General features: G+C 36.8%; 2 protein-coding genes across 2 annotated transcripts; both read right to left on the bottom strand.

Moving 5' to 3' along the window:
- Positions 1-1,922: 1,922 nt before the first annotated feature.
- Positions 1,923-8,735, bottom strand: LOC140150422 (retinol dehydrogenase 8-like). The gene is made up of 4 exons (XM_072172434.1): positions 8,468-8,735; positions 4,185-4,364; positions 3,090-3,183; positions 1,923-2,259 (listed from the first exon to the last, which is right to left on the bottom strand). Exons 1-4 carry the CDS (start codon positions 8,733-8,735, stop codon positions 1,923-1,925), a joined length of 879 nt encoding a protein of 292 aa, XP_072028535.1.
- A 3,355-nt stretch (positions 8,736-12,090) lies between these two features.
- LOC140150421 (retinol dehydrogenase 8-like) lies at positions 12,091-19,635 on the bottom strand. Its single transcript, XM_072172432.1, has 4 exons — positions 19,368-19,635; positions 16,538-16,717; positions 13,892-13,985; positions 12,091-12,427 (listed from the first exon to the last, which is right to left on the bottom strand). The coding sequence occupies exons 1-4, from the start codon at positions 19,633-19,635 to the stop codon at positions 12,091-12,093; spliced, it is 879 nt and encodes a 292-aa protein (XP_072028533.1).
- Between the last annotated feature and the right edge of the window lie 4,059 nt (positions 19,636-23,694).

The following is a 23,694-nucleotide window of genomic DNA, read 5'->3' as shown; positions in this document are numbered from 1 at the left end:
GGCACCACCAGGGTTCGAACTCGCAACCTCTCGCACCATAGTCGAACGCCTTATCGATTGAGCTAACTTGACTGCTTGTAAATCACGGAAAGTACATTTTCTATCAAAAATTTATTTGACACTATCTTCCGACACACCCTAATAAATATTTAACCTGTGCGGTTTATGCAGACCCATTTCAGATTAGTCTTGGCACTTCGTGAAGAAATATTCCATACTAACTGTATAATGGATTAATGCATTGCTTTATTTTAGACAACGGCGCAGGCTACGACACTCATCATAGGTGAGTTATCTTATACATTGCCCAGCAGAACAGATGGTGATATCTGCAGAGAGGGAACAGGTTGCTATCTGAACAGATTATCCAGTGCCAAGAAGCTACGAATATTATTGTGCCCTATGGGCCTGAATATCAAAATAAATCCAAGACATCTTCAGGACGAAAAATTGGTACACTGATTCCCCCTATAAGGTCATGTAATTGAAAAATGCAGGTTTCACGGGTAAAGTTGAAGTGATAAGTGTCCTGATTGAACCAATGTTCTAGATATATGCATTTTATGTGTACATACAGGGTGAGTCAAAAACAAGTGCAATAGAGCAAAGAATCGATATTTATGTAAGAACCAAGTTGAACTTTCCCATTCAATATTGAAAGTTTCTATAAATGCCACACTCAATAGTCACCTTCTGTGAAAAAATAAAGTGACTCGCTTCTACCGTTTAATTTTTATGAGTGCTTTTGCTGCGATACCCAATTTCATTATTGTCCACGAATTACCATGTATTTTGAATATGAGCACACAATGCACGATAAATGCACCAGCTCTGAAACTGACTTTAACTTAAATAAGTTGATTTTTGCGTTATTTTTATTTCTTTTTTCTGTTCAAACAAACTTTCTAACATTACTTTTGTCAGTGTGATCACTGGTCCTTATGTACATTATGGTCCAAAAATGGTCTCATAAGTATGTTTACTTTCTTTACAGGTGGCGCTAGATGGGCAGTAGGCGCATAATCTTTTCATGATAAGATCCTCCACTTTCTTGAATTTTTTCACTGTGGCCGCATCATCCGAAAGTGATGGACTTCCATTTCTTGGCTCATCTGTGAGGGACATGTGGCCAGTTTGGAAATTCTTTTTTCAAAAAGCAACAGTGCCATATGATGGGCAATCATCACCGTAGATAGCTTTCATTTCATCATAGATTTTCTGAGCATGGTAGGCCTAACCCTTCAAATGCAGGAACTTAATCACGCTGCGTGCCTCAACTTTCACCATTTTACAGGTTATGCGCCTACTGCCCATCTGGCACCACCTGTAAAAAAGTAAACATACTTATGAGACCATTTTTGAACCATAATGTACATAAGGACCAGTAATTACACTGACAAAATTTCATCGATATAGCGCCTTCGCTTCTGTGTGATGTCAAAAACTTTTGGATACCCCCTCGTATATATGGTTTTGATAGACAATAAACATCTTTAAAATAAAGGGAAAATGAAAATAACAACAAATAATGTTTCTTCTCCTTAAACAAGACCAAGGGCAATAACACTTTGATTTTCAATTCATTTCAATGCCAACGCGGTTAAGAAATGGCAGTGGTTCCAAATCTACCTTACACAGAGTGGGCTGACATTCAAATTTTAGATGTCTCTTGGACAAACATTAAAATTGGGTATCGCTATAAAATGTGTCATAAAAACAAAACGGTAAATGCTAATTCCTTGGTTTTTTTCACACAAGATCACTAATGGATATGTTAATTATAAAATGTTTTAAAACCTAAAATGTTCAACTCGGTTCTTAAATAAAAATGGATTATTTTCTCTATTGCACTTTTTTTGACTCACCCTGTACAATAGGCTTAAGATTTTTTATTAAGTTTTTTTACTATTAGCTGATCACTTTTACTGCTTTAACCAACTGTTCATGATCTCATTCCCCGACGGATCTACGAATCTCTGTCGTGCAAATTCTTTCACTGTTTCTGATGTTTGATAACGAAAGTCTGGTTCGGGGGACAATATAACATCTTCTACCAGCTTCGCGATGTCGTCAATACTTTGCATCTCGGTACCAAGTACAATATCTGGATTTTCTGTCACCATCTTCTTGGTAATAGTAGCTTCCTCTTCTGGGCAATTGGTCCAGCTGTCAATTACCGCCTGCTGCGCGCGAACAGTGTCATTGCCGAAAAGCTGCAGCATAGGTGTGACCACAGTTCCTGGTTCGATCACGGACACCCTGTCAAAAAGTTGCACAAGAATATTCAGTAGAATCATATCTTTTCATTATGACCTTGGCATTTTATGCAAAAATCATTCCATACGATTCCTGAGAGTGATTTTTGTGTTCTTTTGAATAATTTTTTGTCAACACTGAACACTGCTTTTTGCTGTCGGAAGTTAAAGAAGAAAGGCAAAAGGAGAGAAGATGAACAAAGAAGTCTCTTAGTACCCCCCGGTTTCGAACCTTACACCCCTCGAGTGCTAAGCACACTATCACCGGCCGATAGCTACAGGGGTTGCGCTAGCCCGGCCAGCGATTCCCTGAGCATATAGCACTTAGGGTGATTGTGTCATCGCATCACGTGGGATTCATGTATGTGCGGTGGTTGTCATTTTGGTACTTTGTGGTATTTATGGGGGTTATGGTTAAACACCATATTGCATTATAGCAATTATTAAACCATTCATATTCGTGCATTTTGTTCTAACACCAGTTTTGATGTTACATAATATTGGAGACACCAATATGGAAAATGGTATAATTTATACTGAAATTAACATGTCGTTTGATTGAATAACCAATTTTTAAAATTCAAAATGTAGGTAAAGGAGAAAACAACAACTCATAAGGGCAGTGTAGTTGGTTTCATTGAATTAATTGTTTGTTTGTTTGTTTGTTTGTTTGTTTGTTTTTGTTCTTGTCTTCTGCTCCTCTCTCGTTTTTATCATAATATGTCACTTCGTTTGACCTACTTTTTCTGTTGTTTCTTTAGCAAATATATCAGGAAATTACAAGAACGTTTTGTTTTTAACTATAATACATGTTTAAGTAAAATACTGACATACCATACGTTGAATTTTCGCAATGGTGGAGCTATTGATTCACTGAATCCTTCCAAAGCAAACTTGGAAGATATATATTGCTGAAGAAGTGGTACAGCTGAAACAAATGAACAAAAGAAAATCGTATAGGATGAAGACTTCCTGAGTTATATGCATTAAAGTTAGCAACTAATTTAAACTGTTGCGATTTGGTAGTTCACAGAATCTTGCGAATGGTAGTGAGCTTTGGGAAAATTTGCATTGATCATGTCATAGCGAGCGTGTAGAAGAATTCAAATATCACAAATATACTTTTGTAGGTCCTGTGGTTCCTGAGTTATGTTGTAAAGAGGGCTAAAACAACAACACTTTTGTAAAACGTACATAACTCATTAACAACAATAAATCAAGCACGTTTTCAAAGTATATGATTTGTAGAATTAACTTTTGCAAAACATCAAAGTGTTATTTTTCAATAATATATTGATTTAAATATTGAACATTCATTTTTTGGCTGCTTCGACCAACAATACGTCGTCTACCCTTAACGTATATAGTTCTTCCTGAATACACTGGAGTTTCAGTGACTTAATACAAGTGGTACGTACGTTATTTATGATAAGAAAAGAGGTACCACTAGAATGTACCTCATTTGTCAACATATATGAACCACTTGTCTTGACTCACTGAAATTTCAGTTAAGTAATTGAATTCCTTGCCCCTAAATTATACATAACTTTTGTTACCAGTGTGTAGTTGTTTTTTGAGAAAAATGCAAAATTAGTCACAAAATTTATCAGGGGGTGTATCAAGTTGAAATCTGCTAGAAGAGCCAGTTTGATGGTTTTGCGAGGTTTCGCCAGCTGCTTTAAAGTCGGTCAAAATTAATTAATAAAGATTGCATAAAAGTGCTCAAAATGTTACAAAATTGTTTAAACTCAACCACAAGATGATTTAAAAAAAAAGATTTTAGAGGAAGTTTGAATCATTGCAAAGTTAGCAATGATCTTCTTTGAGTTAAGTTTAGGAAAGTTCGAGTGAGGCAATGCTGTGAACTTTTATGCAATTCTATGCATTTTGGGGCAAGTTTGCAAATGTTGGCCAACTTATTTCGTTTACCTTTAAATCCAACAACACTTGATATCTGAAGAATTTTGCCACTGCGTTGAGCTTTCATGGTTGGGGCTACAGCTTTTGTCATTCTGACACATCCAAAGAAGTTTACATCCATAACGTCATAGAAAGCGTCCATCGCTGGATCTTGCCACCAATCTGCATTTGGTAACCCTGCATTATTTACTGAATAGAAGAGAATTAATTTTTTCTGTCGTAATTGAGAGCTTTTGAGTTTTCCTCATAGATGGCTTCGGGTGTCTACCTCAAATAGAGTAGCATAGCCAGGATACTTTCGGGGGAGGGGGTGGGGTTGCAAGGGGGAAAGGCAACTTTCATGGGGGTGAATTTGAAGAATTGTCAAAAATGGGATAAAAGTAAAGATAAGGCCTACAAATCTTAAATATCAGGGCGGCCAGCACCCCACAGTGTGGAAGACTTCTCACAATGGGCATGGTGAGGGAAGCTTCTCCCTTCTTGGCTACGCCACTGCTGAAATACCCCGATTTAAAACCCTTGCACATCCCCGTTTTTAATGCTTGCGAAGCCTCGCCAAATATACACACAGAGTCGAAATCAGCTAGAGTTTAGATTAGTGATACAAAAATCCACAGTTTATGCGCATTTTATTGGATGGAATTAATTGGCTATAGGACTTTCCCAGACAGCAAGGGATATCATTTCAACTCACTCAGTCAATCCTTCTATTCTTAATTGTCTTGTCGATGGTCCTTGTTTCCCAAAACCAAGTTCAAAATTTCCAGAATTTTCTCCTATACACATAACATAGTGAGTATTGAACCTCTTTTAAAATCAAACTAAGCATGGTTTATGTCCTTTATACTGATTATGTCAGCTGAGCCCTTTTGTCAAAGTAATGCAGTATCACGTATTGTAGCTATTGTTTTGTTTAATACCGAAAAAGACTCCATTTTGAAATACACAAACAATATCCACTTTTAACCGACTATACCATTGCTACTGCTTTCCAGAACCTCGGCAAAGATACATGCCTTTATCATGTTTATATATCAGTACCAATTTAAAGAGACGATCAGAACTCCGCTTTACATCGGTCACAATCAGCCATGTCTGTCAGCGGAGGGTTTGTGACGGTGATACCAAACTAAGGAGCAGTTGCTTGATGAAATTGAGTACTGGTATTGGCTGTACAGAGTGTCCCATAAAAAACGGGTTCTATAACTAATGTGGTCATATCTCAAAAACTGTTTTACACCGTCATTCAGTGTTTACATAGTTATGTGAAATCCTCATCTTTTGGCTATAATTTGAAGGAAACCAGTAATACAATCTTAAAGTGATATATGCATTGAAAAGGACATTTGGGAAATTCAAAAATGACAGTAACATGTTTATATGTCTGTTAATATTCTTAAAGGGAACTTTATTTATTTTGTCTACATTTTAACGTATAAACTCAAGAACCGTAAACCTACTACCTTCTTGATGTCATTTTGACATTCTCAGAAAATTTCCTTTAAGAAACATATGTCACCATGAAAGTCCATCTGTATTAGTAATCCATATAAAGAAAGATTTGAACTCTTGATCTCAATACAAATATATTTACCACCGTAATTTTCAGCTGTTGCTACTATAGCCTTCTTCAGCGGACTGACCCGATCGAGCACACTTGAAGTGTGACGTAATAATCGGGTCATAGACCTTTGGCAGCTTGTGCTAGTGAACTTAGATCAAAAGTAGTTGGTTTGTTGAGTCGGCCAAAGAAGCTTGAGTCCAATTTGAATGCAGATGAGCATAAAGCTCTTAATCAATTTAAGAAAGGATATCAGGATATCCTAATTTTGCCTGCCGATAAAGGCAGAAGTGGGTTTTTTTTTTGGATACTTCAGATTATCAACAAAAATGTTAAAATCTCCTTAGTGACACAGCAAGAAATTAGGCAAAAAAGACCCCACGCCTAAGTATAAGAAAGAACTAGTGGCGGTGTTGCAAGAGTTGGAGAATGAGAAAGCGATTAGGGAGTGTTCATAAATACTTTGGTAGGGGTTGGAAAATATTGGGGGGATCAAAAATTTTGGATCCTAAAAAGGGATTTAAAAAAATTCTTAATAGGGGTGGGATCAAACAAATTTGAGGGTAAAATTCCGGGGTAAATGTACGAGAAGGCATGTACATTCCAACATTTTTGAAAGCGATCAGACTTTGAAAGAAAGAACTCAGTTGTCTGCGGCCCATCTTGTCAAGTTTCTTGAAGTGTGCCTTCGCTGCACGTATTTTGTTTATAATGGCACATACCAGCAAATTCATGGAGCAGCTATGGGCTCACCGGTTTCACCGATAGTGTGTAACTTATACATGGAACACTTAGAGCAAATAGCCATTAGAACAGCACCTCCCCAGCAAACACAAAAACGTTTTTCAAACGTTTTAAATAAGTTATATTTTGGGTTTTGATTTAGGTAAAAACGTTTTAATAACATTAAAATGTCGGGTTATATAAAGGTCATGAAATCGTTTTAAAACGTTTTGCATGAAAACACACTACAACAATATTTTTAAAATGTTTTCGAAATGTCATTGTTAACTATTTTTGCAAACATTTTTGGCCAAATATTTTGTCAACACTTAAATAACATTATGTTAAAATATTTGCACCCAGCAAATGTTCTTAAAATGTTTTTTACAAAACGTTTTAATAACATTTAAATGTCGGGTTATATAAAGGTCGTGAAAACATTTTAAAAACGTTATTGTAAATATTTTGGGCAAACATTTTTTGTAGAATATTTTTTCAACCCCAAAATAACATTCTGCTTAGAATGATTTGTACCAAGTTTTCAAAAATGTTTTTGGAATGTTATTAAAACGTTTTTATACCCTTTATATAACCCGACATTTAAATGTTTTCTGTAAAACATTTGTGTTTGGTGTGCAGTAAATAACCAACAAATGTTATTTAATGTTATGAAAACGTTTTATACCATTAATGTACCCTTTATATAACCCGACATTTAAACGTTTTCTAACAACCTTTTATAACCTTTTGCGAATGATGTCGAAAACGTTTTGTGTTTGCTGGGTCACCATCCTTCCCCCCGTTTTGGTTGGATCGCTACGTCGACGACACGCACACGAAACTCAAGAAGGAGTACGCTGAGGAATTTACGGACCATCTTAACTCATTAGACCCAGACATCAAATTCACCACTGAAGGAGAGGAGGATAGATCATTAGAGTTCCTGGACACTTCTACTGTGATCTAAGCTGACGGCAGCTTAGAAATAAAAAATATGTCGCAAGCCAACTCACATAGACCAATATCTGCATTTCTCCTCTAACCACCCCCTTAGAACTTAAGTTTGGGGTAATCCAGACCTTGTTTCACCGTGCGGAGTCACTAAACCCCAGGCTGTGGTGGAAGAAAAAACCCCACATAACGCAAGCCCTCACTAAGTGCGGCTGCCCGGAATGGGAGTTCAATAAAATCAACAAACCCAAAAGTGCGAAATCCAACTCCAACAGGGACAGTACGGTTACATCTAAAGCACAGGTTGTGTTACCTTACATCAAATGAATTTCGGAAGCGCTTCGCAGAAACTTCCAGAAAGTTGGTATAAGAGTGACATTTAAACCTACAAGAACATTGCGCCAATTTTAGTGGCGCCTAAGGACAAAACCGAGAAAAAGGACGTCACTGGTCCTGTGTATATGATTCCATGCCAGGGGCAGACCACAAGAGGAACCTGCCAACTGAACGTTCTCTTAAAACCAGATTTTTAGAACACAGACGTCCAAGCACCACTTCGTCCGAGTTTTCCAACCACATCCATATTGAGTCACCAGGCCACCACGTTGACTTGGACAAGGTCCGAATTTTAGATTAGATGACCCGATTATTACGGGTCAGTCCGCTGGAGAAGGTTATAGTAGCAACAGCTTAAAATGATGGAGGTAAATATATTTGTATTGAGACCAAGAGTTAAAATCTTTCTATATAAACATATGTCACGTTTTACAAAATGGATGTGATTTTGAGAACAATTGGACAAATCGAGCCACAAATGGACAAAAGTTAGTCTAAAAACCTTTACGGTGCGACTGGAAGTTAACAGAAAATTTCAAAAAATATCAAACCTGGAAAATACAGCTAAAGGCTTTAATATAAATATGATGGTTGAAAACATATTTTGAAATATTAATATCACCATAATCGTTGGAGCCCACTTTTTATGGGACACCCTGTTGGACACAGACCGTGACAAGTGTAGCCTACAACAAACCAGGACCAAAAAGTTTCAACTTACCAAGCACATCAATCCTTCCTTCTTTTTCAAAAATTTCCTCAGTTGTTTTGTCGATAGTTTCTTGTTTCGTCACATCAAGTTCCTGAATGAATAGTGTATCATCATAATAACTTCCCGCTTTAATTTTGGTATCATCTTGATTAGTTGCGATGTTGCGCATTGTAGCATACACCTTAAATCGCCTCTGTGGGTCTTTAGCAAGGGTCAAAGCAATGCCCTGACCAATCCCTTTTGAGCATCCAGTAATGATCACTATTTGGGCTGCCATGATGGATTGTACAATGTTATTGAAAAGGGGATCTATACGTGACCAAAGTCAAGATTGTTATCTAAATGTCTAACCTTTGACCAGGTGAATACAAGCACACCATGCACACCAAATTATATCAATAGTGAGTGTGATAACACAAATAAACCCTAAATGGAGGATTAAAGTAGGCTAAATTTGATCTTTGTGGGGGAGCAAAATGTCTGAATTTTAATGTTCTGTTATTCTGTTGCAGGGGTTTGAGGGGATATATCCTTAGACCCAATACACACATATTGTACATGGAAAACACTGTGACAATACAATTGCTTGGAAGAGTATGCTGTATGCTAGCATACGTATGGTCACGGTGTATCCCGTTGTCAAAATACCACGTACTTTAGTACAGTAATAGCGCCCTCTGTTGGTCATAATTCACTTTAAAACGTATTTTAAACGTAGTGAAGAAATATTTTAGGTAATATAACACTATAGAATATAAAAACTAGTATTTTTAGAAGTTACATTTCAAGGTCGTTACATTAAGGTTACTCAAGGTTTTAACATTAAGGTATTAATGTATTGTCACAGTGTTTTCCATCATCAAGAAGTGCTTATCAGAACTGAAATGCACTTACAATGTACCAATTTCGAAAATGGGATAAGCTTTAATATATGGCTCTTAAAAGTGACACGTACTAAGAAAGTTTGAATGGCCCCTGGGCTCAAATTAGTAGCCATTGATACATTCTGAGTACTTTTTCTTCTTCCTGATACAGCTCAACAACCCTTGGTGTTGTAAAACGAAAATTGCTGAAAATATTCGAGATGCCTTAAACTGCTTTGGGTTTTCAATGCTTTTCAAAAATAGGAGAAAAAGAGTGAGAAATGAGGGTTCTTTTGGGGGAGGGTTGGGAGAAGGGACCATTAGACTCAAAAGATACAGACCATTCCCTAGTGGGGACATTCAAACTTTTTGAGTTCGTACCACTTTGAATAGCTATATAAGCTTCTCCCATTTTCAAAAACATGTTACATTACAAGTGCATTCAGCTATGACAAATGCCAATTGTTGACAAAGTTTAAGAAATATCACCTCAAACCTCAATAAATTTGATAATAACAGAACAATTTTGCCTAAAGTTTGAAATTGTGTCCTCACAAAGCTCAAATTCAGCCTCCTTAAATCCGCCATTTTAGACAAATGCACTACATTATGACCAAACTCATTGGAAAGTACATTTTCTATCAAAAATTATTATTATTATCTCCCGAGGCACCCCAATAAATATTTGACCCGTGCGGTTTATGCAGATTAGTCTTGGCACTTCGTGAAGAAATATACCATACTAACTGTCAAGTCTGTATATAATGCATTGCTTTATTTTATACAACGGCGCAGGTGAGTATAGGTGAGTATATTGCCCAGCAGAACAGGGTGTGGTATCTGCAGAGAGGGAACAGGTTTGATGCTATCTGAACAGTTTACCCAGTGCCTAGAAGCTACGAAGTAGTTTAAAATAGATTCTAAATGGGCGATGAAAAGCAACCCCCGAAAAGGATCGACAGTCACCTGTCACTCCAAATACGAAAGTAGAGCCTTTTCTGTCCTATTGCCACATATGGCGCCACAACCGAGGTGTTTTCAGTCTATATCCTTGGTGTTAGACTAATGGACTAATTAGGAGATCAGACGCAGGCTCCCTACCATTCAAGTCCATTCTGGAAAAAAGTAGTCAACCACAGATGAGTTATGGTTTGACCATGTTATCCGTATGCCCAACCTACCAGAACGACTTCACGGTCCATAGACCACCGGGTTCAACTCATGACTCAGAAAAATCCATAATGCCACACTGGCCTATTCACTATGGACATACAAGTATAACACAACGGAGGGATGTCGCTACACAGTGCTGAGCAGCAGCCCTAACATACTGCAGTTACTGTCCGTTTTCCTATACACAATACACAGTGCTCTCACCATTGACGCGTGACCTCTAAAAATGATGTACGTAGGAAGAATGGGCACTTGTCTAGTTAACATCACTGTGTGAAAAATAACCAGCCAATATTTTAGCTATTCTCCAAACTTCTAGCAAATATATTTCTCTAACATGACCTAAAATTACAGCTAGGTTAGATGTTCAGAAATAGTCGCACTTTTGTAAAATATGAGTGAGGGCAAGGCATAGCTAGCCAACTCCCCGTGTTAATTGAATGGAGATTTGACCGAAAATATTGGTATCGGACCGCTCACGGTACAAGCTACATCTTAACTATTCTAAATAGGTTCTAGAAAATATAGTTTTGTAACATGTCCTAAATTTTTAGCTAATTTAGATGTTTGGAGAGGGTCGCACTTTTGTGTTTTAGGAAGGATATGTAAACGACAGATAACACCAAAAATATGAAGAAATTATTTCCAAACCGTGTTAAGTCAACAATCATTATGTTGCTCATTTTGAAGAATGCTGGTTAACAAAAAGCAGGTCTTTGTCTGATTTCGTGAACAAAGCTACACATACCATTGTTTCCTTTCGTTTCCTTTATAATCGGTTAACCAACTGAAGCTATAATACCAGCTTTATTGCGATGTCGCACATTGAAAACATACACTTGTGCACAACCAGAGAAGATCTGATTTATTCAGTTGAGCTGCTTCAATGAGTGTTATCTTGGTTTAATAGCTTTTAATGGGGTTTAAGTCCTGCAAAGGTCGAGATGAATTCTACTGTAGACATGACTGCATCATGAACCAGAATAGAATGAAGGCGGATGAATCGGAAGACGCCAAAGGGCCACACCGGCCTTGACCATGTATAACACAAATGAAAGATGTCGCTACAAGATGCTGAATAGCAGGCCCAAACTAGAGTATAAGAAAAGTGAAGACTGAGGAGGAAGTAAGTAACAAGCAAGCCATGTGTACATGAGCACTGGCGTAGCCAGGGGGTTATAAGGCCGTCGGTGCATGAAGGGTGTTGGTTAGAAAATCAAGTCAAAAGTAGACAAATTAATGCACACTGCTTAAGCAGAGTAAAGGATTAATGAATACATGTAGCCCAAATACTTCCAATATTGGATGTAACCCTTCCCATGACTGAGCCCCATATGTTAAATATTATGGGCCCTATGGGCCTAAATATTAAACAAAATCCAAAACATCTTCAGGACGATAAGTTAGTACTCTGGTTCCCCCTTGAGCATTCGCATAGGTATAATTAATTCTCATGAAGCTGCACTTGTAAGGTCATGTAATTGAAAAATGCAGGTTTAAGTTCGCAACGGGTTATAGATTATGTGCATTTTATGTGTAAATACAATTGGCTTATTATTTTTATTTAATTCCTACTAATCTCGTAGCTGATCACTTTTACTGCTTTAACCAACTGTTCATGATCTTATTCCCCGACGGATCAACGAATCTCTGTCGTGCAAATTCTTTCACTGCTTCTGAAGTTTGATAACGAAAATCTGGTTTGGGGGTCAATATAACATCTTCTACCAATTTCGCGATGTCGTCAATACTCTGTATCTCGGTACCAAGTACAACATCCGGGTTTTGTGTCACCATCTTCTTGGTAATAGTAGCTTCCTCTTCTGGGCAATTGGTCCAACTGTCAAATATCGCCTGCTGCGCGCGAACAGTGTCATTGCCGAAAAGATGCAGCATAGGTGTGACCACAACTCCTGGTTCGATCAGCGACACCCTGTCAAAAAGTTGCACAAAGATGTTTAGTAAAATCACACAGGCCGAAGCATTTTGTGTTGTGTATGTACTTTGAAAATTATTTAAAATGCGGTTTTATCCAGATCTTAAAATGTTTCCGTTAAATATTTCAGAATACCAGGGCCTAGCTCTATACAATCTTGATAAGTGTTACACATTTAATATCATGGTATTCTTCCAGTTTTATTTATATATGCTTTCAGTGAGATACGTAGATCTACTATTTACATGTGAGCTATAAGCTGCTATAGGACTTGTGTAACTTGTTGTTGTGATTGTTGGGGTGTACCTACATGTTTGGTAATGTCAATAAATAAACTCAACTCAACTCAACAGGTTGAAGACCCAGTTGAAGAAAGAAGGGAAATAACGAAGCTAAAATGACTCAAAGCTCTCTCTTTCTTCAAATATGGATAGATGTAAATAAATTGAGTTTATACATGCATGGTCACAAAGTTCTATGGTTCCAGTATCATTATCAAGGTTGCTGTTTTGATCGCAGTATACATGGTATACACAAGTCTGCACTGCAGCACGCATAGATGAAGTTGTGATGATTTTTCTTGCAACTTTTCCCAAAAATATTAAAAATACTTCCAGATTTTAGTTTACCTTTTGATTTCACATTATATAGGATCAATGTTAGCTCTCTCTCTAGCAATGCAAACGTGCTCTCAATATGTTAAATATTAATTTGTTAAATTCTAAATCGCGTAAGAGTGTTGTGACTATTTATATAAATAAATAGACATTCTTACACATGCGGTCAGCGTGGGTTCCCATTCACTTGCATTACCATTACCACTGGTATCGCTGCGAGCATGGTGAGTCTCTTGTACAAATAATATGCGTACAGTGGTGGCCACTCAACTATGTAGAGCGTATGATATATAACTGTGTATGAGAGTCCTATTACGCATCCTTGTCGTGGAAAAACAATCGCGACCCGGCCAGCGATTCCCTAAGCATATAGCACTTATGGTGATTGTGTCATCGCATCACGTGGGATTCATGTATGTGCAGTGGTTATCATTTTGGTATTTTGTGGTATTTATGGGTGTTATGGTTAAACACCATATTGCATTATAGCAATTTTTAAACCATTCATATTCGTGCATTTTGTTCTAACACCAGTTTTGATGTTACTTACTACTGGAGACACCAATATGGAAAATGGTATAATTTATACTGAAATTATCATGTCGTTTGATTGAATAACCATTTTTTTAAATTCAAAATGTAGGTAAAGGAGAAAACAACACCTCATAAGGGCAGTGTAGTTGGTTTCATTGAATTAATTGTTTGTTTGTTTGTTCGTATTTATCATAATATGTCACTTCGTTTGACCTACTTTTTCTGTTGTTTCTTTAGCAAATATATCAGGACATTACCAGAACGTTTTCTTTTTAACTATAATACATGTTTAAGTAAAATACTGACATACCATACGTTGAATTTTCGCAATGGTGGAGCTATTGATTCACTGAATCCTTCCAAAGCAAACTTGGATGATACATATTGCTGACAAAGTGGTATAGCTGAAACAAATGAACAAAAGAAATTCGTATAGGAAGAAGACTTCCTGAGTTATATGCATTAAAGTTAGCAACTAATTTAAACTGTTGCGATTTGGTAGTTCACAGCATCTTGCGAATGGTAGTGAGCTTTGGGAAAATTTGCATTGATCATTTCATGATATGATATGATATGATATGATATGATATGATATGATATTATTAACCTGCACAACATCGCGGCCAAACGGCCGAATTAGAGTCACGCGGTAGCATGACCAGCAAGTTTAAAAAAAAACGACTGATAAAGAAGAATAAACAGATGCACCGCAGGACTATATTTACACGAAACAAAACGCTATTGTTCTATGATATTTTTCGCTGGGTACAAAATATATCTAAAACCATGCTAAATCTTATTTGGTGTCCAAAGTGTAATATTTTAATAACTCATTAACTCAAAAAGGTTACACCAACGCGTGACGAACAAGTTTCAACAATAAACGACTGATAAAGTTTTGTTGTCATGAATCAAGAATAGCAATCTCAAACATCTATTTTTCGTTTTATTCGTTTTATGGAGCACTTCGTAACCTGATGACTTTCCAAGCTTGGAGCTGATTGGCTACATTCATAAAAAGAAAAGAAACCTACAAAAAAACGTTGACAACGTAAAGAAATCAGCAAGTTTAAAAAAACCCACCTCGACTCACTTTTTGAAACTTGGTCCCATTTTGAACACCAACAGCAAATCAGTGTTTTTATTTTACTTCAACAATACTGCGTTTCCAACAAGATTACAAGCCTACATGTTATTCGTTTAATTCAATCATTAATAATCATGATTATTTTAAAACAAAACACAATAGGATATGTGACCGTCCACGGCGAATGAGCCGTAAATTCCTCCCCCGGTCAATTTTGTTTTATTTCGTGTTTAAAAAATAAACATCATAAACTTAAAAATGGTATATCATTTGACTTCAAACGATATCCAGAAGCGGAGTTATGGTTAGTTAAACTTTGCTCCTTCAACAAAATTATAGCTTTTTTCGTTTCTATGTGTGTCTCTTTTTCCACATTGTTGTCAATAAATATCAAACAGTCATAATTGGCGGTCTTTTCAAATCATCCCCAAGTCAACGAGGTTTAAGAAGGTTCTCTCATTGTTAATTGTTGGTTATGCATACCTATACAAAATACAATGCCTGGTAACCCACCACTTGAAAAGGATTTAGCAAAAGCAAACAAAGGCCAGAGCTATTAAAAGTTCTTTAGCCATCTAAGGTAGAAGCTTATTATCCACTTCAATAATAGGATTATTGATTGGTGTTGTGACTATCAAAATAAGACAGATGTCGCGCCAGCTTAAGTGACCGATGAATACGACCTTCGTACACATTTTACACCATAACTCAGAATACAATTTAGGGAATTTACGGCTCGTTTGTACAAATTAATATCGCATCTGCACATTAAAGATACATAACACTTCTTGAAATGTTTTAGATTTATATAAATATGATAAAGTTTAAATCAGTACCTTTTACAAATGGGACAAAGTTTCAAAAAGTGAGCCGAGGTGGGTTTTTTTTAACTTGCTGATTTCTTTACGTTGTCAACGTGTTTTTTTGTGTGTAGATTGCATTATACAAGAGACAATAAACAAATTCACAGCGAGCGTGTAGAAGAATTCAAATATAACAAATATACTTTTGTAGGTCCTGTGGTTCCTGAGTTATGCTGTAAAGAGGGCTGAAACAACAACACTTTTGTAAAACGTACATAACTCATTAACAGCAATAAATCAAGCACGTTTTCAAAGTATATGATTTGTAGAATTAACTTTTGCAAAACATCAAAGTGTTATTTTTCAATAATATATTGATTTAAATATTGAAAATTTATTTTTTGGCTGCTTTGACCCACAATACGTCGTGTACCCTTAACGTATATAGTTCTTCCTGGCTACACTGGAGTTTCAGTGACTCAATACAAGTGGTACGTACGTTATTTATGATAAGAAAAGAGGTACCGCTAGAATGTACCTCATTTCGAATTATATATACTGAACCGCTTGTATTGGGTCACTGAAATTTCAGCGTAATAATTGGATTCCTTGTCCGTAAATTATACATAACTTTTGTTACCAGTGTGTAGTTATTTTTTGAGAAAATGCAAAATTAGTCACAAAATTTATCTTTTATAAAAGTCTTTTATCTAGATAAAGATAATGTGGTACGGTATACTATCGAGTTAAAATCTGCCAGAAGAGCCAGTTTGATGGTTTTGCCAGGTTTCGCTAGCTGCATCTTGCTTTAAAGTCGGTCAAAATGAATTAATAAATATTGCATAAAAGTATTCAAAATGTTACAAAATTGTTTAAGCTCAACCACATGATGATTTAAAAAAAAAAAGATTTTAGAGAAAGTTTGAATTATTGCAAATTTAAGCAATGATCTTCTTTGAGTTAAGTTTAGGAAAGTTCGAGTGAGGCAATGCTGTGAACTTTTAAGCAATTCTATGCATTTTGGGGTAATTTTGCAAATGTTGGCCAACTTCGTTATTTCGTTTACCTTTAAATCCAAGAACACTTGATATCTGAAGAATTTTGCCACTGCGTTGAGCTTTCATGATTGGGGCTATAGCTTTTGTCATTCTGACGCATCCAAAGTAGTTAACATCCATAACGTCATAGAAAGCGTCCATCGCTGGATTTTGCCACCAATCTGCATTTGCTAATCCTGCATTATTTACTGCATAGAAGAGAATGAATTATTTCTGTCGTAATTGAGAGCTTTGGGTTTTCCTCATAGATGGCTTCCGGTGTCTACCTCAAACAGAGTAGCATAGCCAGGATACTTTGTGGGAGGGCAAAGCAACTTTTATGGGGGTGAATTTGAAGAATTGTCAAAAATGGGATAAAAGTAAGATAAGGCCTACAAATCTTAAATATCAGGGCGGCCCACAGTGTGGAAGACTTCTCACAATGGGCATGCTGGGGAAGCTTCTCCCTTCTTGGCTACGCCACTGCTGAAATACCCCGATTTCAAACCCTTGACCATGATGTTGTACATCTCCATTTTTAATGCTTGTGAAACCTCTCCAAATATACACACAGATCCCTTACCAGTTTCAACTCAAACAAACAACCAGAACATGAGTCGAAATCAGCTTGATTTTAGTTTACAGTTTATGCGCATATTGGATGGAATTAATTGGCTATAGGACTTTCCCAGACAACAAGGGATATCATTTCAACTCACTCAGTCAATCCTTCTATTCCTTTATTTCACGAATATCCTTAATTGTCTTGTCGATGGTTTCTTATTTCCCACAACCAAATTTCCAGAATTTTCTCCTGTAGACATAACATAGTAGGTATCTCCACACTACATTGGTTTGTGTCCTTTATAATGATTATGCCAGCTGAGCCCTTTTGTCAAAGTAATGCAGTATCACGTATGTAGCTATTGTTTTGTTTAATACCGAAAAATACTCCATTTTGAAATACACAAAAAATATCCACTTTAACCGACTACACTGTTGCTACTTCTTTTCAAAACCTCGACAAAGATACATTCCTTTAACATGCTTCTATATCAGTACCAACTCACACGGACGATCAGAACCCCGCTTTACATCTGTCACAATCAGCCATGTCTGTCAGAGGAGGGTTTGTGACGGTGATACCAAACTAAAGAGCAGTATTTTGGATGGAACTGAGTACTAGTATTGGCTATAAAAAACCGGTTCCAACTAATATGGTGATATCTCAAAAACTGTTTACCACCGTCATTCAGTGTTGACATAGTTATGTAAAATCCTCATCTTTTAGCTATAATTTGACGAAAACCGGTTGATAACACAACCATACAGATATGACATCGATTGTAAAGATGGTTGCAGGACCAATTTAGCCATTTTCGTGTTGGCGAATGACACGTGTGTCTATCTATGAACAGTGAAAACGTGATATATACATTGAAAAGGACATATTTTAGGGAGTTCAAAAATGACAATTACATGTTTACACAGCCTGTCTCAAAAAAAATTGTGCAAGTGAAAAGCGCCCTCTATGGCAATTAGAAAATACTGTTGTGACATGATGTTTACATCAACATCAAGGGCGTAGTCTTAGCTCTCCAATGTTGTTTGTTCTGTTCAATTTGCTTTGATCTCGAGATCGTTTTAATCTCGAGATGTCTTTAGTTAACAACGAAAGGGATCAGAATTGTGCCACTTTTAATAGGAAGAGGGCTGCACATGTAAATCAATGATAGCTGATGCATGATGTTGATGCGTCTAAAGCACTCCCCCCCTCGGGGCTCGTGCATAAGACGCATCAAATTCAGCGCGCATGCATTATTTTGTCTAATTTCTCTGCCAACAAGTAATACGCTCATTAACCCGTAAGTTTGTAATATTTGTTTGTCAACATGTCTTGGGTGACAAAGAAAACAGTTTTTACCATGATAAAATCATTGACATGCACATATATTTAATTTTACAGTAGAATGTGATATATCTATTTCTCTTTCAATCTGTTTTAAGTGGAAAAAGAGAATCATATAATGCCAGTATCATGATAAAACAGTGAAAACAGTAAAAACAATTTTTATTGTTGTATAATTGATGCATTCTTTTGATTTCACGAATGAACTCTTGAAAAACTTGATGCTATCATTGATTTGCATGTACAGTCCTCTTGATCTTCCCTAGTAAAAGTAGCACAATTGTGATTTTACCCTTTCGTTGTTAACTAAACATCGAGATTAAAACAAGCAAATTGAACAGACTAAACAGCATTTGCGAGCTAAGACTACGCCCTTGACGTTGATGTAAGCATTTTGTCACAAGAATATGATCTAATTGCCATAGAGGGCGCTTTTTACTTGCACAATTTTTTTTGAGACAGGCTGTAGGTCTGTTAATTCTTAAGATATTGGTCAATATAAAGGGAAGTTTATTTATTTATCTTTTTTTTACATTTTTACTTATAAACTCAAGAACCGTAAACATACTAAATTCTAAATGTCAGTTTTGACATTCTCAGAAAATGTCCTTTAAGAAACATATGTCACGCTTTACAAAATGGATGTGTGTTTTTGAGACCAATTTGACAAATCGAGCCACAAATGGACAAGCGTTAGTTTCCAAAACTTCTCCATTCCTTAACAGGACGGTGCAACTAAAAGTCAAAAGAAAATTTTAAAGTGTCATACCTGGAAATTATAGCTAAAAGATGTGCCTTTAACATATATATAATAAATGATGGTTGAAAACATATTAATATCACCACAATCGTTGGAGCCCGCTTTTTATGGGACACCCTGTTGGACACAGACCGTGCTTAGTTACAGAGGTGTAGCCTACAACAAACCAGGGCCAAAAATATCAACTTACCAAGCACATCAATCCTTCCTTCTGTTTCAAAAATTTCATTAGTTGTTTTGTCGATGGTTTCTTGTTTCGTCACATCAAGTTCCCGAATGAATAGTGTATCATCATAGTAAATTCCCGCTTTTGTTTTGGTATCATCCTGATTAGTTGCGATGTTGCGCATTGTAGCATACACCTTAAATCGCCTCTGTGGGTCTTTAGCAAGGGTCAAAGCAATACCTTGACCAATCCCTTTTGAGCACCCAGTAATGACCACTATTTGAGCTGCCATGATGGATTGTACAATGTTATAGAAATGGGGATCGATGGGGACGTGAACAAAGTCAAAATTGTTATCTAAAATGTCTACTTTGACCAGATTATATCAATAGTGAATGTGATAACACATGTAAACCCAGTCAACATACAATACTAAAATCGATAAAAGCAAATACCTACTAAAATTTATCACTTTATCATTAATCAAGTTAATAAGATAAAGTCAAGTCTTTCCTCGATGTGAAAGTATCTGCTTTGGAATAGACTGGTGCAAAGTTCACAGACTTGACATTGAATATGGTATATTTTTCACGACGTGCCAAGACAAATGTCTGCATTAACTGCACCGGCTAAATATTAAATGGGATGAGTGGAGAGATAGTGTCAAATATATTTTGATAGGAAATGTGCTTTCCGTGAGTTTACATTAATTATGATTCGTAATGTAGTGAATAGTGAAAAATTATCTGAATCAATATATTATTGAAAAATAACACTTTGGTGTTTTGCAAAAGTTCATTCTACAAATCATATACTTAATACTTAATTTATTGTTGTTAATGAGTTATGTACGTTTTACAAAAGTGGTGTTGTTTCAGCCATCTTTGCAACATAACTCAAGAACCACAGGACCTACAAAAGTATATCTGTTAAATTTGAATTCTTCTACACGCTCGCTATGAGTTGAGCAATGCAATTTTGCTAAAGCTCACTACCATTCGCAAGATGCTGTGAACTACTTTTTTTGGCTGCCTCGACCAACAATACATCGTATACCCTTAAAGTAAGCTAAGTTTGATCTTCGTGGGGAGCACAATGTCTGAATTTGAATGTTCTGTTATTATGTTGCAGGGGTTTGATGGGATATATCCTTACCTTAAACATCAATAAGTGCCCATGAGAACTGAAATGCACTTATAATGTACCAGTTTTGAAAATGGGATAAGCTTTAATATATGGCTCTTAAAAGCGACACTTACTAAGAAACTTTCTAAGTACTTTTTCTTCTTCCTGATACAGCTCAACACCCCTGGTAGGGTCAGACGAACCTAAAATTGGTGCGCGCTTAATGGTTGAGCTATTGGAGATCTATTACCTGTGCCTTAAACTGCTTTGGGTTTTCAATGCTGATTATTGATTCATACCAGAATATATTTGATCAACTTTTCTAAAATAGGGGAAACAGGGGGCGCAAAGAGGGTTCTGGTTTTTTTGGGGGGAACCCTGTACAGTGTACAGGGTGCTCCAGTGGATTAAAGAAAGGGACCACTAGACTCAAAAGATACAGACCATTCCCCGTGCTTATATATGCTGAGAATTCTCGCATAATTTGGGTCGATCGTGAGTATCTTCGAAATCATGGCAGCGTTTACGTGCATTCGGGGTACCCTACAAAGCATTGTGTGCCCTCTTGTTTGCGCGAAAGAACGTAAAAAAATACGCGGTATGTGCGTATCGGTTTCGTATGTCACAATCGTAACAGATTATGTTGGAACTTTAGCAGTTGGTGAATGGTCTGAATATTATTGATTTATGAAAAATGTGTCAAATTTTGAAGCTTAAATTTTCCATTTCATTGAATGTCGAGTTTGCACATGACGTATACCTGGGTTTATGTGAGACTCATCTGACAGAGACATACATACAGAAAAAGCTAGAAAACATTAGGGATTTATATATAATGCGTTGCTTTATTTTAGACAACCGCGCAGGCTACGACACTCATCATGGGTGAGTATATTTATCTTATTGCCCAGCAGAACAGATGGTGGTATCTGCAGAGAGGGAACAGGTTTGATGATATCTGAACAGATTCTCCAGTGCCTAGAGGCTACTAAGTAGTTTAACATAGATTCTAAATAGGCGATGAAAATAAATCCCAGGAAATGCAAAAGACCGACAGTAAACCTGTCACTCAAAATACGAAACTAGAGCCTTTTCTTTCCTATTGCCACTTATGGAGCCACAACCAGACCTCGAAATAAGAAAAATATCCAAAGGTCCTCCGGACCCTTGCCTTTGCAATTTCAAGGATCCTCGCCAATTTTCAAGGGGCCGACCCCCGACCCCTGATTTTGAAATTTAAAGAGAGAGAATTGAAAACCCAGGTTGAAAACTTGCGGGGAAACTAAATTGAAAGACTTTCAGTGTACTCAGGGAGCCTGACGTATTATGTGAACCAGATTTTCCAGTGGAACAACAATTTGATTTTCTGCTCTATGTTCAATATTACGGGTCACGCGGACCCGTACCGTATGAAATTTGCGGGTCCACGCCGACTCTCACGGGTATTTGACGCGAGGACGCGCCTTATTTCGAGCGCTGGCCACAAGGTGTCTTCAGTCTTCATATCCTTGGAGTTAGACTAATGGACTAATTAGGAGATCAGACGTAGGCTAAATGTACCATTCAAGTCCATTCTGGAAAAAGTAGCCCAACGATAGATACTAAAACGACTTCACTGTCCATAGACCACCGGGTTTAACTCGTGACTCAGAAGAATCCATAATGCCATACTGGCCTAAGGACTATTATATGAACATACCAAGTATAACCCAACGAAGGGATGCCGCTACAGAGTCAGTGCTGAGCAGCAGCCCAAAACCAGACTAGAATGAAGGCGGGTGAATCAGAAGAGGCCAAAGGGCCACACCGGCCTGCCTAGACCATGTATAACATAATAGAAGGATGCCACTACAAGATGCTGAATAGCAGGCCCAAGCTAGAGTATAATGAAAAGTGATGACTCACAAGGACTTAAGGGGGTACTACACTCCTGTGGTAAATTTGTGATTATTTTTGCATTTTTCTCAAAAAATAATAAGACACTGGTAACAAAAGTTATGTGTTTTATTGGGGCAAGGTATACAATACTGAAATTTTATTGACTCAAGACAAGCGGTTCAGTATATATGATAGGAAATGAGGAACATCCTAGCGGTACCTTATTTCTTATCATAAATAACAAACTGCTTGTTTTGGGTCACTGAAATTCCAGTGTAGTAATTGGATTCCTTGCCCTATAATATACATAACTTTTGTTACCACTGTGTTATTAGTTTTTGAGAAAAATGCTAAAAAAATAGACATTTCTAAATTTATCGAGGGGTGTAGTACCCCTAAATCAAAAAGTAAGTAAAACGCAAGTTATGTGTACATGAGCATTGGCGTGGCCAGTGGGGGGAGGGGGGGAGCGGGCGGTGCACCCCCGCTCATCATGGGTGTAGGATTATCTAAGGCCGTCGGTACATGAAGGGTGTTGGTTAAAATAATTGAGTCCAGTGAAGGAATAATTAATACATGTGGCCCAAATGCTTCCAATATTGGATGTCACCCTTCCTTTTTGCCTGCTGACATTGCAAAATTGAATGACCTTGATTATAAACCTAAAAGCATGTAGACATTATTTTTGGAAACTTTTGCTATCTAACAATTAACAACTTCAGTCGGCAAATTTATATTTCCGTCGTAGTTGGTACATTTACAAGTTTACAGTATTTGCAGTAAATAAACCAACTATAATAACATGGCTCTGATTTGGTACACTGATAGCACTTGAACATTAGAGTCATGCAGTAGCTGTGACCAGCAAGTTTTAAAAATAAATGACTGATAACAAAGACAAAGAAGATGCTATACGAGACTATACAGTCATGTATTAACACGCAACATTAAAGTAAACACATACCAAAATATTTTAAATTGATTATGATAGGGCCCCTAAATTTAACCATGTTTCAAAAAGTGATCAGACGTGTCTTTTTTTTAAACTTGCTTCTTGCTTTCTTTACTTTACATGGGCATATGACTGAGCCGCATAGGTTATATATAATGGGGCCCTATGGGCCTAAACATTAAAATAAATCCCAAAAACAACAACTTCAGGACAAAAAGTTGGTACACTGATTCCCATTTGAACATTAGCATAGGTAAAGGGGTAAAGGTAAGGGGTAAAGTTGAAGTACATGTAATTGAATCAATGTTCTAGATATGTGCATTTCATGTGTAAATAAAGTAACAATAGGCTTATGATTTTAATTCTGCTTTTTACTAATCTCGTAGCTGATCAATT

Source organism: Amphiura filiformis, chromosome 4 (assembly GCF_039555335.1).
Source record: "Amphiura filiformis chromosome 4, Afil_fr2py, whole genome shotgun sequence".
Lineage (NCBI taxonomy): Eukaryota > Metazoa > Echinodermata > Ophiuroidea > Amphilepidida > Amphiuridae > Amphiura > Amphiura filiformis.
Note: the sequence above shows the minus strand (reverse complement) of the source record. Positions and strands in the feature narration are given on the sequence as shown.